This window comes from Quercus lobata, chromosome 9 (genome assembly GCF_001633185.2).
Source record: "Quercus lobata isolate SW786 chromosome 9, ValleyOak3.0 Primary Assembly, whole genome shotgun sequence".
Classification (NCBI taxonomy): Eukaryota; Viridiplantae; Streptophyta; class Magnoliopsida; order Fagales; family Fagaceae; genus Quercus; species Quercus lobata.
Genome location: NC_044912.1, coordinates 37844203 through 37856875, shown reverse-complemented (window position 1 = coordinate 37856875; position 12673 = coordinate 37844203). Strand labels below are relative to the sequence as shown.

Here is a 12673-nt window from a genome sequence, read left to right as displayed (position 1 = left end):
ATCTATGTTTGCCTAAAGTTTTGCTCCTATTTTCAGAGTTAATTCTTGATTTTTCCTAATAAAGAACATTTAAGATATTTATTAGATCATGACTAAAACAATATACATTTACTTCATCTAAGTATTAATCTAATCATTTGACAACATAATATAGTAAATATTAGATAATAATAATATACGCATAAATAATTTACCAGCCAATCCTTATTGGTCCATCTCCCTTCAATGAGTCCAGTCCACTGCGCAAGTGTGGCATTCTTTGGCGGGAGGGTTTTTGCATAGTCAGCACCATGAGATTGTACAAGCTTTTTATAAGTCTGATACAACTTGTTAGAGCCGCTACTCAATAATCTTCCACATTTTGTATTTATTGCTTTCGTTACTAAGTTGGAATCTCCTTCTAGCTCAAACTGATCCTGTAAATTAAAGTATATATGTATTATAAAATTATTATTATATGAATTTAATATGCTTAGTGACAACAAAGACGAGTTAGACGTTATCAATATAAATTTACCTCGATACTTTGAAGCACCACATCTTTAATAGCAGCATCAACACTTTTCCAATTTTTTACGTTGTAACTTAACAAATTACTTCGCACTTGTACACCAATTTGATTGACAAGCTTGCACGCATTCTTCCCAACAGGAGCATCATACTATGCAGCTATACGTACTGGCAGTTTACCACTTTTTTCAACAAGTGCCCGTACTGCTACACCACGTGTTGTTCCACGGGTATTTCTGCTAGTAGATCCTATTTAAAAATTATCAATGTTATAAAATAATACATTCTATGTACATTAAGTATAATCTCAATAGTAAAGACAAGGTCCAGTTGTAATTAAGTATGTTTTATGTAATTACCAGTCGTGCTAGTTAATGCGTCGATAGCCTCTGCACTAGAAGAACTTTGGACGGGAGGATTTGCTTCAAGAGGTGTTTCCATAGAATGAACCATAGATTGGACCACCAGGATAGATGCCTCACCTTGCGAGCGTGTAAGTCGTCCTGGTGCCATCTGTAACTAACAAACATACATATAATGGAACAACAAAGTCATTATAAATAATAAAACGACAAAGTTATTATCTATTGTACCCTATAGAACATCTATTGTACCTTATGGATTAAAGAGTTAGATGACTCAACATCATTCTCATCGTCACCAATAAGTGGTACATAATCATCATCTACCACAATACTAACTCTACTTCTTTTCCTTTTTGCACAATTGGACTGAGCGGAATCCTTTAGAGAAGTTGAGATGTACTTCAATCCCAAAGTATCAATTATCTCTTGGTTTTGCCTCATTCTATCCAATCTTGCCATCACATACCTCGGTATATTATGAGTGTATTTGGCCTTTTTGGGCATTTTTTGAAACTATGTATTGACATGAAAGATAAGTATAATTGCTACTAACTTAACATTATAGTTCACATCATTATCCATATCAAGCAATTCACAAGTGCAAAATTTGAACACAATTGCTACTAACTCAACACAACAAATGACCACATTAATATCCATATCAAGTTTAAGATAAGCACAAAATATCTAAATAACAATTGCAACGTAGACAAGCATAAAATTTTAAAACAAGCATAAAACTTTAAGACAAACACATAACATTTAAGACAATTGTTATAACTCTACATATCATAATTCATATCAAGATCAACATCAGGTATGTCATGCTCTTCATTTTGATTAGCATCTCTTGAAGTTCCACCTTCAGAAACAATCTCAGTTTCAACATCACCCATACAATACTCAATAATATTGTCTTCAACATTGATAGGGACAACATCAACAATTGCTTCTTGTTGGAATGCGTCACTATCTTCTGTATTATCATTGGATTCTCCGCCCCCGACTTCCGGGACATCAAACACTCCCCTATGTTGGATGTATTGCACAATTTTCCAAGGGTCACGCAATTTCGTATCTTGAAGGTAGAAAACCTATTTCGCTTGACTAGGAAGTATAAAAGGGTCATTTTGATACCATCGACTTGTAACATCAATGTTTGTGCAGTGTGCATCGGTTTGTATCATTCTCCTTCGACCATTGGTACCAGTATTGTACCATTCACACTTAAATAAAACAATTTTATGGCGAAACATATACTCTAATTCCCAAATTTTGCACACATGACCATAGAAGTCGTGCATTTCTCCCTCATGGTCTCCTTCGGTACATACACCACTGTTTTGGGTTACACGACGATTGTCTAGGTCCCTTGTATGGAACTTTACACCATTGACCATACAAACTGTGTACTCCTTCACATACGGTTTAGGACCATTTGCTAATGACCATAACTGTTTAGTAGCTTCTGATGAATCGTTAACTTTCAATCTATTCATCTATAATGATATACAACAAGTGATATTAATTAGTAATAAATAATGACGAATACAATTAAATGTTTAAATTTATTAGTGTGTGATTAAATTTCAAATGTCTTACACGTTCTCTAAACCACTTGGGAAACTCTTGTCGTTGGATTTGAGTTATGGCTTCTCTAGTAGGATTATGCAATGTGCTTTTGTATTCGCTGTTAAAAATAAGATGATTTATTTTCAGCTAAGCATTATAGATAATATTCAAAACTTGAATAAACAATATATGCATATGAAATCACATACTTTAAATAAGACTCTAGCTTAGGACTATTGTACAACAAGTACCAATGAGCAATATCAAGTAATGCACGAGAGAAGTCGCCATCATTTCGCCTACCACCTGTAGGTCGGGCAGTCTGTGAAAAAACTATCAATCCTTCGCTAGATTCACCAAAATCTTCATTTCTTTCTCTTCGATTATGAACAGTTTCGATCCCATCAATATACAAAGACCAGTTGTTAATACATTCTTTAAGAATGTAAGCCTCTGCAATCGAACCTTCTGGTCGAGCTCGATTGGAAACGTATCTTTTCAATTTTCCAAGATACCTACGAGGAAAAAATACGCACAGAATGTGATTTTATACCACGTGGGAAATATGCAATTGATGAATGCATCAAAAGATCTAATTACCTTTCAATTGGATACATCCACCGATATTGTACCGGGCCTCCTAGAATTGTTTCTCGAGGCAAGTGAACAGCAAGGTGGACCATAACATCAAAGAATGCTGGAGGCAAGAACCTCTCAAGCTTGCATAGTATAAGAACTATACGTTCTTCTAGTTTCTCCAATTCACTCCGCTTTAGGGTCCTTGAGCATAAGTCTTGGAAGAAGTTGCCTAACTCAAACAATACAATACTAATGTCTTTATCTGCAAACCCTCACAACCTAATTGGAAGAATTCGTTGTAGTAGCACATGACAGTCGTGGCTTTTCAAACCAGATAATCTACTATTTTTTGCATTCACTGACCTTGATATGTTGGCTGTATAGCCATCCAGATACTTGACTGATTTCAAAAAGTCATAAAAACCATCTCTTTCATTGGGGCTTAATGAAAAGAAAGCCCGAGGCTTGTCATATGATCCATCAGGACGTTGTTTCAAATGCAACGTGTGCCTGAAATTCATATTTTGTAAGTCTATCCGTGCCTTGTCAGTGTCCTTATTTTTCCTCTCAATGCCCAACAAAGTACCATAAGTACTCTCACTAATGTTCTTCTCCACATGCATGACATCAATGTTGTGCTTAAACTTCTTATTTTTCCAATATGGAAGCTTGTACAAAATACTTACCTTTGACCAATTTGGCTCCCCAATGAGTTGTCTCTTCTTGTTACTTGGATGCTTTCCTAAAATTATATTTGGCATTCTATCTAGCTGCTCTTGTATCTTTCCCACTTGTAACTCTAAAAATCTCTTCCGTTTCTCCGGTAAACCATTATGCAACCGACTATGTCTCCAACGATGTTCCATAGGTAAATAAGCTCGATGATTAATGAATCTAATTTTACTTTCCAAAACTTCTGAATATGGTTGATCATTGCAAGTGTAACAAGAATGATAATCCTTTGTCCTCCACCCGAATATGTTACCAAATCCAGGATAGTCATGTATTGTCCACAACAAAGTTGCACGCATCTGAAAATGCTCTTTACTATAAGCATCATAAGTTTCTACACCTTCTTCCCACAACTCCTTCAACTCATCAACCAATGTTTTCAAATAAATATCAATATCATTCCCCAGTTGATGGGAACCGAGAATAAGTAAGGACAACATAAAATATGGCTCCTTCATAACCAACCAATGCGGTAGATTATAGGAGATAAGTATTACAGGCCACATACTATAATTATTGTTCATATTCCCAAAATGATTAAATCCATCTGTAGCCAACCCTAACCTTACATTGCGAGGTTTGAGGGCAAAATCAGGATGTTGCATATCAAATTCCTTCCACTCCTCACTATCAGCCAGATGCCTCATTATCCCATCGTCCACACGTTTGTCCATATACCATCTCATGTCCTTAGCTCTTTGGCCTGACATGTACAATCTCCTCAATCTTGGTGTCAACGGAAAGTAACGCAATACTTTATGAGGAATTTTCTTATCTTGAGTACGTGTATCTTTGTACCTAGGCACCTCACACACTGGACATTTATCAAGATTTTCATTTTCCTTCCAAAATAATGCACAATCATTTTTGCATGCATCTATATGCTCGTATGACATGCCCAAATCACGTAATATCTTCTTTGCTTCATAAGTTGACCTTGGAACCAAGTTACCTTTCAGTAAAACTTTTGTCAGCAATTCTAGCATCATATCAAGTCCCTTATTACTCAAGTTGATCATTACCTTTACATTCAACATCTCAATAACAAACTTCAGGATACTATAATCAGTGCAACCCGGATACAACTCACGTTTTGCATCTTCCTCAAGTTTGTCAAAATGACGCACCTCCTCATCTTTGGTTGCATTTCTTGGTTCCCCTCTAATTCGGTCATCTACCAAGGCATCGATACCATCCATATGATCACCATTCGACATTTCATTATCATGAATATTCTCGTTCAATACACGAGGTTCTCTATGATTATACCAATTAATGTAAGATTGCATAATTCCACGATGAAGCAAATGGATACGCACAATTTGAGGAGATTGTCGATAGCAATTCACACAGTGGATACATGGGCACGGAATATTACCACTCAAGTCCACAACCGCTCTTGCAGAATTAATAAATGCATTCACCCCTTCAATATATGGATGACTTAATCTGCCATCGGGTGTCTTACCCATTGTCATCCAACTTTTATCCATGTTTGACTACAATTATAAAACGAATCCTACTTTAGTAAAATAAGGACAACTCATGCATAATGTATTTTAACATCTAAGTCTATAAGCCACTTAGATAAAGTTCTATCACATTCATGAATGCACAAGCCTATATTAACACTTAAACAAATAAACGTTACACACAAAATAAAGTTATATTAACACTTAAACAAATAAACAAGTCTATATTAACACTTACAAGTCTATATTAACACTTACAAGTATTGAAATCAAATAAAGTTATATTCATCACATCTAATCAACAATACTCATTCACATTTGCAAGAATTGAAAAACACTACCAATATGTATTTAAACCACCTTATAACACCATGCAAGCCACCCGCTTGCTCCAATACAACAACCCACCACAAAACCAATCACAAACATCACAAGTATAGAGTACTTACAAGTATTGAAATCAAATAAAGTAATATTAATCACATCTAATCAACAATACTCATTCACATTTGCAAGAATTGAAACACTCCCAATATGTATTTAAACCACCTTATAACACCATGCAAGCCACCCGCTTACTCCAACACAACAACCCACCACAAAACCAATCACAAACATCACAAGTCTAGAGTACTTACAAGTATTGAAATCAAATAAAGTTATATTCATCACATCTAATCAACAATTCTCATTCACATTTGCAAGAATTGAAAAACACTCCCAATATGTATTTAAACCACCTTATAACACTATGCAAGCCACCCGTTTACTCCAACACAACAACCCACCGCAAAACCAATCACAAACATCACAAGTCTATAGTACTTACAAGTATTGAAATCAAATAAAATTATATTCATCACATCTAATCAACAATTCTCATTCACATTTGCAAGAATTGAAAAACACTCCCAATATGTATTTAAACCACCTTATAACACCATGCAAGCCACCCGTTTGCTCTAACACAACAACCCACCGCAAAACCAATCACAAACATCACAAGTCTAGAGTACTTACAAGTATTGAAATCAAATAAAGTAATATTAATCACAACTAATCAACAATACTCCTTCACATTTGCAAGAATTGAAAAACACTCACAATATGTATTTAAACCACCTTATAACACCATGCAAGCCATCCGCTTGCTCCAACACAACAACTCACCACAAAACCAATCACAAACATCACAAGTCTAGAGTACTTACAAGTATTGAAATCAAATAAAGTTATATTCATCACATCTAATCAACAATTCTCATTCACATTTGCAAGAATTAAAAAAAACTCCCAATATGTATTTAAACCACCTTATAACACCATGCAAGCCACCCGCTTACTCCAATACAACATACCACCACAAATCCAATTTCCAACATCACAAGTCTAGAGTTTTATAGGGTTTTCAACTAAAATTTACTTACTTTGCTCAAGCTAAGCTTACAACTTTCAGAAAAAATCCAAAGTTATTGCAAACAATGTATATTTAGCCTGCAAAAGAAAAGTTAAACTTATAAGTACTTCAGTCTTTATAATGAATAGCTCTTACCAAAAAATAGATGGCCTTTACTTACCTACTTTATGAAATTGTACAACCTAATAGCTCTCTCTCTCTCTCTATATATATATATATATACACCTTTAAGTTTTTCTTCATTAACCAAACAAGTTTAGTGAACAAATCCTTTAGTATCATAAACCATACATGTTTCTTTCAAATAAAGAACACAACAGTACAAACAGAAACATAACATTTCAGCTCCTAAACTTGTTAATCCACATCCGTTGACATCAAACATGTGATTGAACCCAACAATATAAAATATGAAGCTTTTAGCAATACTATCACGCATAAACAAAAGGAAAAGTAATAACAAGGGTTTCAGTTAATTACAGCAAAAATACCCATTCTCAACAAAATAGTTCAAATATTTTTCAGCTCTAAGGATGGTAAAGTCGGTATGTTACTGCCATTTCTCAACACTTCAGTTTTTCTTTACTGCCCTCCACCTTGCTCTTACAAGGGGAGACACGCCATTTGGGAAAATAACCAGTAATATATTATTCAACCCAAAAGCAGCCTTCTCAACCAAAAAATGAAAGGGGGGTGGGGTGAAGAAATATGATGACCAGCACAATATATTTTTTTGATAGGAAAGTTAAATGATAATAGTGAAACCAACATGATATATTAACGCAATAAAGTTATCCATCACAAGTAAAAAATTATGAAGTCTACAGTCTGAGAAAATAAACCTGACCATCATTGAAGACCAAATGGCAATGGAACATTTTCAAAACAATGGTGGCTTAACCTTACAACTCCTGATGCACTCTACCTCTTAATAATATTGTATGAAACTAATTAAAGTTCAATATGTTTTGTGTATATGAAGATGTCAAATACAAACTTCTTTAACAATACAAGATGAGTCAAGACTAATAATACAAGTCAAGGGTACTAAATATTCAAAGTAATAGAACCTCATATAATCAATTGAGTTTGACAACAGGCTACAAGTTTTTAATAATTCTGTGCCTCTATGAAAATTTTGATAACATTAACAGGTTTTCTAGAACAAATCCATAATTCATAATCCACATTGAATTCACTTTTCAAGGACTAAAAAATAAATGATCAAATAAAAATGCAATTCCAGAACTACCAAATAGAATAACTACATAACTGGTGCAAATGCATAAAAGTAGATGAAAATTAATGGCATTCAAATTCATTAAATCAACAGCACATACCAATAATGGATGAATAGGGTTGCTTGTACAAACAATTATTTCCTGCAAAACAATTATTCAATGTTTCTAAGAACAATCCAGTCAGATCAGAAGTGCATATGCTAGGAGGCAAACACATTGAGATTAAAAAGAGAAATTAAAGAGAAACAATTATTCAACAACATGATCCTTTAAGTCATGAACAAACTATGTATTTAAGGGAATGAAAAAATAAAAAATAAAAAATAAAAAATAAGAAAAACCTTACCAATCGTCGCGAATGGCGACGGCAACGGCGACGCTTCAACAGCAACGACAACGCTTCAACGACAATGGCAACGGAAACGGTTCGTCGGTATTTCTTTCGCAACACTTCAACGGTTCGGCAATGGTTCAACGGCAACGGCGACGACAGCTGCAACGCTTCAATGGCAACGGCAACAGTGACAGCGACAGTTTAGGTTCATCGGCATTTTTTTGTTTGGGTTTTTTTTGGGTTATCGGTGACAATTCTCTTCTCTTAACGGTGACGGTTTGCTTCTCTTCTCTTGACGGCGACGACTACTCTCAAATCGGCGACGGAATGCTTGCCGACGACGGAATGATCTGAAATCGGCAACGAAATGACCAAATCGGCGACGGTTGGTCTTTTTTGGGTTATCGACGTCGTCGTCTTCTCAAACGTCGTCGTCTTCTTCTCAAATCGGCGACGGTTCTCTTCTAATAACGGCGACGGATCTCTTCTCTAAATGGTGACGGTCAGCTTATCGGCGACGGTTGGCTTCAGCATCAGAAGGCTTCGGTGGCTTTGGTGGCTTTAAATCTCTTTTTTTTTTTTTTTTGAGCGTGGGATTCTCAATATGAAGTGTTTTGCTGAATGGGTGAGGCTTTTTGTTTGGGAGCATTTATAGGGGTATTTTAGCGACGAAATTTTTTCGTCGTAAAGACCACTTTCTGTGACGAAAAAGAAATTCGTCACTAGATGTGGGCAATAGCGACGAAAACATTTCGTCGCTAAAGACAACTTTATAGCGATGAAATGCTTTCGTCGCTGTTTCCTACTTCTAGTGACAAATTTCTTTTTCGTCACTAAAAAAACCATTTTTTGTTAATATTTTTAGCGACGAAATTTAAATTTCGTCGCTGTAGCATACTTTTAGTGACGAATCTCTGTTTCGTCACAAAAGGACCCAGAATTTGTTAAACTTTTAGTGACGAATTTTATTTTCGTCACTAAAGAAACCATTTTTTGTTAACATTTTTAGCGATGAAATTTAACTTTCGTCTCTGTAGTATACTTTTAGTGACGAATTTATATTTCGTCACTAAAAATATATAAGTGCAAAATTATTATTATTTTTAGTGACGAATATGTTTCGTCACTAATTCTTCCTTATAGCGACGAAAGAATTTTCGTCACTAATACTATCCACAGCAATACCTACAATGACGAAATATTTCATCATTAAAAATTTCAACTTTTAGTGACGAAATATTTCGTCGCTATAGATTAATTATACTCCCGCCGAAATTTCCCTCCGCTGGCGCCCATTTTTTAGATCCCAATAGCGACGAAATTTATTTTTCGTCGCTAAATGTTATAATTTTTTTAACTATTAGTGACGAAATTCATATTTCGTCACTAAAGCTGTATTTTTAGCGACGAAAAATATTTCCTCACTAATTCTCATCACTGAAAAACATTGCAGAAATTTAATGATGCAATGTTGGCGAAACAATTTTGGCAGTTATTGAGTAATCAAGACTCTTTTTTTAATAGATTCTTCAAAGAAAATTTTTTGATGCTAAAGAGAAAAGAGGGTCCTTTGCATGGAAGAGTATGCTCAAAGGAAGAGACATCATCAGGAAAGGTTTGAGATGGAGGATTGGGGATGGATCATGTGTTCGAATTTTCCAAGACAACTGGCTACCAGAATCTCAGTCAGGAAGAGTACTCTCCCTTGTTGGGGATATTCCTCATTCTGCTATGGTTTCTACCTTTATTGACCACAACCTGCGTGGTTAGAGAGCCAAAGAAATTGATAGAAATTTTTTGCCTTTTGAAGCGACCATCATCAAAGCTATACCGTTGAGTTTTTCTATGAATGCAAATTCTATTTATTGGCCGAAGACACCGGATGGAATTTATTTAGTTAAATCTAGATACAAACTTCTTTTGGAGGAGGACGACAAAGACGTAGTTGGTGTGGCTACTGCAGAAGTGATGAAGGGTGTTTGGAGTAGAATTTAGAAGCTCAAGGTGCCAAACCGTGTTAGAAATCTTCTCTGGCATGTAGAGAATGATTCTCTACCAACTAAAACAAATCCGTTAAAGAGGAAACTTCTGGATGATGCTCTCTGTCCCCACTACAAACTCAACCCCGAGGATGGCCTTCATGCCCTATGGTCCCGCCTTGAGTTATTAGTTGTGTGGCAAGCTAATTTCGCAAACTTACAGGCTACTTCAGGCTGCACTGCTTTCCTGGACGTTATCCAATGTGCCCAACATGATCTGTCATGTTTTGATTTATCTGCTATGATAGTTTAGATGATATGGTTGTGAAGGAAAAAAATGAGAGTTGATGAAGATTCCTACCCGCTGACTCGAGTTAGCTTCATGGCCTATGATTCACTTCAGGAATTTCAGCAACTCCACCCCACTCACAGCAGGATTCCTCAAATAGCTTGGTCTGTACATTGGTGCCCTCCTCCACCTAGGTTAGTCAAGGTAAATTTTGATGGTGCCTTTTTCTCTAGAGAAAACATTATTGGTCTCGGCATAATAATTCAAAATGATCAAGGATAGTTATGCTTGCTTTATCAAAACAAATTCCATTACCAGCTTCAATAGAGATAGTAGAAGTGTTAGCGGCATGTCGAGCTCTCCTTTTTGCTCAAGAGTTGCGCTTTGAGAATTTGGTGATGGAAGGTGATTCTAAAATCATTATTAATGCTATCAAAGGCGACAATATGAACTTGTCTGACTATGGTCATTTGCTACAGGACATTAAGGTGGCATTTGGTACAAGGTAATGTTTTAAGATTCCTAGGAATGTTGAAAGATTCATATGTTTGGTTGCAAATTACACAAGGGAATCAAATGTCAGGGGTATCTGGATTCCCACATAACCCCCTTCTTTTAAAAATGTGGATTCCCTTTGAAACAAGTGGGTATCTAGATTCCTAAACTTAAAAAATTACATTTGTTATAAATTGACAATTTTACCATTTTTCACTTATCATTAAAAAAAAAAAAAAATTGGAAATAAAACATAAAACAAATTATCAATATCTATTCCTTTATTTTTATCTCTTCCCACCACAACAATATAAATGCTAAAATAAAATATTTATATCTCCTATTTGGGATTGGTTATTTGCTAAAATAAAATAAAATATTTATTTTTATTAACAAAACATGATGTTGTGATTTCCATAAAGAAGAAGAATTTAAATAGTTATTTTTTGTATTATACATGTCATTTTGAAATTGTGGGGCCCAAATGATTTATGGGCCAGGCCCATCTACCCGGGGAGAATCCAAAGGCCCAAGCCGAGAAGGGCTATGGCCCAAGTTTGACAAGATAGCCTATGGACCGAGGGCAGTTCAGCCCTCGGCAGACCCAAAGCCCCCCCAGAAAGAGGGGTAAAAACGGTATAGGACTGAAACTTGGAAGAAAAATCTAAAATATCTAAAATATCCAGGGAAAGCTGCCCTTACTGTCATTTAATACTCTTAACCTGACATAGCCGCATTCTTTGGCTTTTACAACCACCCCCAACGACTTTGGGTATGGGCTGATGGGACAAATATCAGCCTTGGAAATGTTGACCCTATACGTGGACGAAGGACAGTGAACACAGGCGAGTATAAAAGGAAAAATCAGTAACCTAGAGAGGGGACTAGGAAAAATGGCCAAAAACCAGAGCCTCCCAGCCCACCTCCAGGAGAAAGACTCCATGGGTGAAGATAACCTAGACACGCACGAATACCACGAAAAACCCACCGCCTGGCGATCAAGGCCTAGCCTTTTAAACCCACGCTCTACAAATGATATTGTTTGGGCCTTTTTACGTGGCGCGAACCCGATACTGTTACGGTCCGTCGCGAATCGTGTCCTTACAGAAATGTTAGACTATTATTTTAATAAATTTGTCTTAATTTATAGTTTATAATTATTTATTTAGAGGAAGATTAAAAAAATTGATATTGGGTTTATAAATCTAAGGATAGTACGAGAAAAATAAATAATTCCTTTAAGATTGTTATGAATAAACCAAACATTGAAATAATTATATTCCAAAACATTCAAATTGCAAGATATCACATTCCAAATAATCTAGATGTTAGGGATAATGTTGATTCTCCCGTACCAAACGCCATCTAAGCTTTTTAGCTCTTCTTCCAGAGATGTTTCTTTTTACCATGTTAGAAGGACAAGGGAATTGTGTAGCTTGTAGGTTAGTTAGAAGGGCTATATGTAGCCATTTTCTTGTCCAGATGGAAGATGATGTTCCTTGGGATATTTTTGATGGATACAACTATGATTTATGTTTGATTAATGAATAATACTACCACTTTCTAGGGGCTTCTTCTCCCAAAAAAAAAAAAAAAAAAAAAAAAAAAAGGAAAAAAAAAAGACCCTCTATGTAAAATGACATGAATAACCCTCATAAAAAAGAAAGTTGAATCCAATCAATCTATCA

At 35.5% G+C, this 12673-nt stretch overlaps 1 protein-coding gene across 1 annotated transcript; it reads right to left on the bottom strand.

Annotated features, from left to right (window-relative positions):
• Positions 1-1657: 1657 nt before the first annotated feature.
• Positions 1658-5251, bottom strand: LOC115961691. Its single transcript, XM_031080627.1, has 7 exons — positions 3358-5251; positions 3048-3255; positions 2699-2962; positions 2478-2565; positions 2210-2374; positions 2013-2101; positions 1658-1904 (listed from the first exon to the last, which is right to left on the bottom strand). Exons 1-7 carry the CDS (start codon positions 5249-5251, stop codon positions 1658-1660), a joined length of 2955 nt encoding a protein of 984 aa, XP_030936487.1.
• Positions 5252-12673: the final 7422 nt, after the last annotated feature.

Bases quoted from the DNA above. Each gene is read 5' to 3' on its own strand.
- LOC115961691 (XM_031080627.1), bottom strand. From the start codon at position 5,251: ATGGATAAAAGTTGGATGACAATGGGTAAGACACCCGATGGCAGATTA. The intron at 3,256-3,357 runs GTTTGAAAAGCC...TGTTTGAGTTAG, and splicing joins AAAAAATAGTAGATTATCTG to GCAACTTCTTCCAAGACTTA. The intron at 2,375-2,477 runs GTAAGACATTTG...ATATCATTATAG, and splicing joins CCAAGTGGTTTAGAGAACGT to ATGAATAGATTGAAAGTTAA.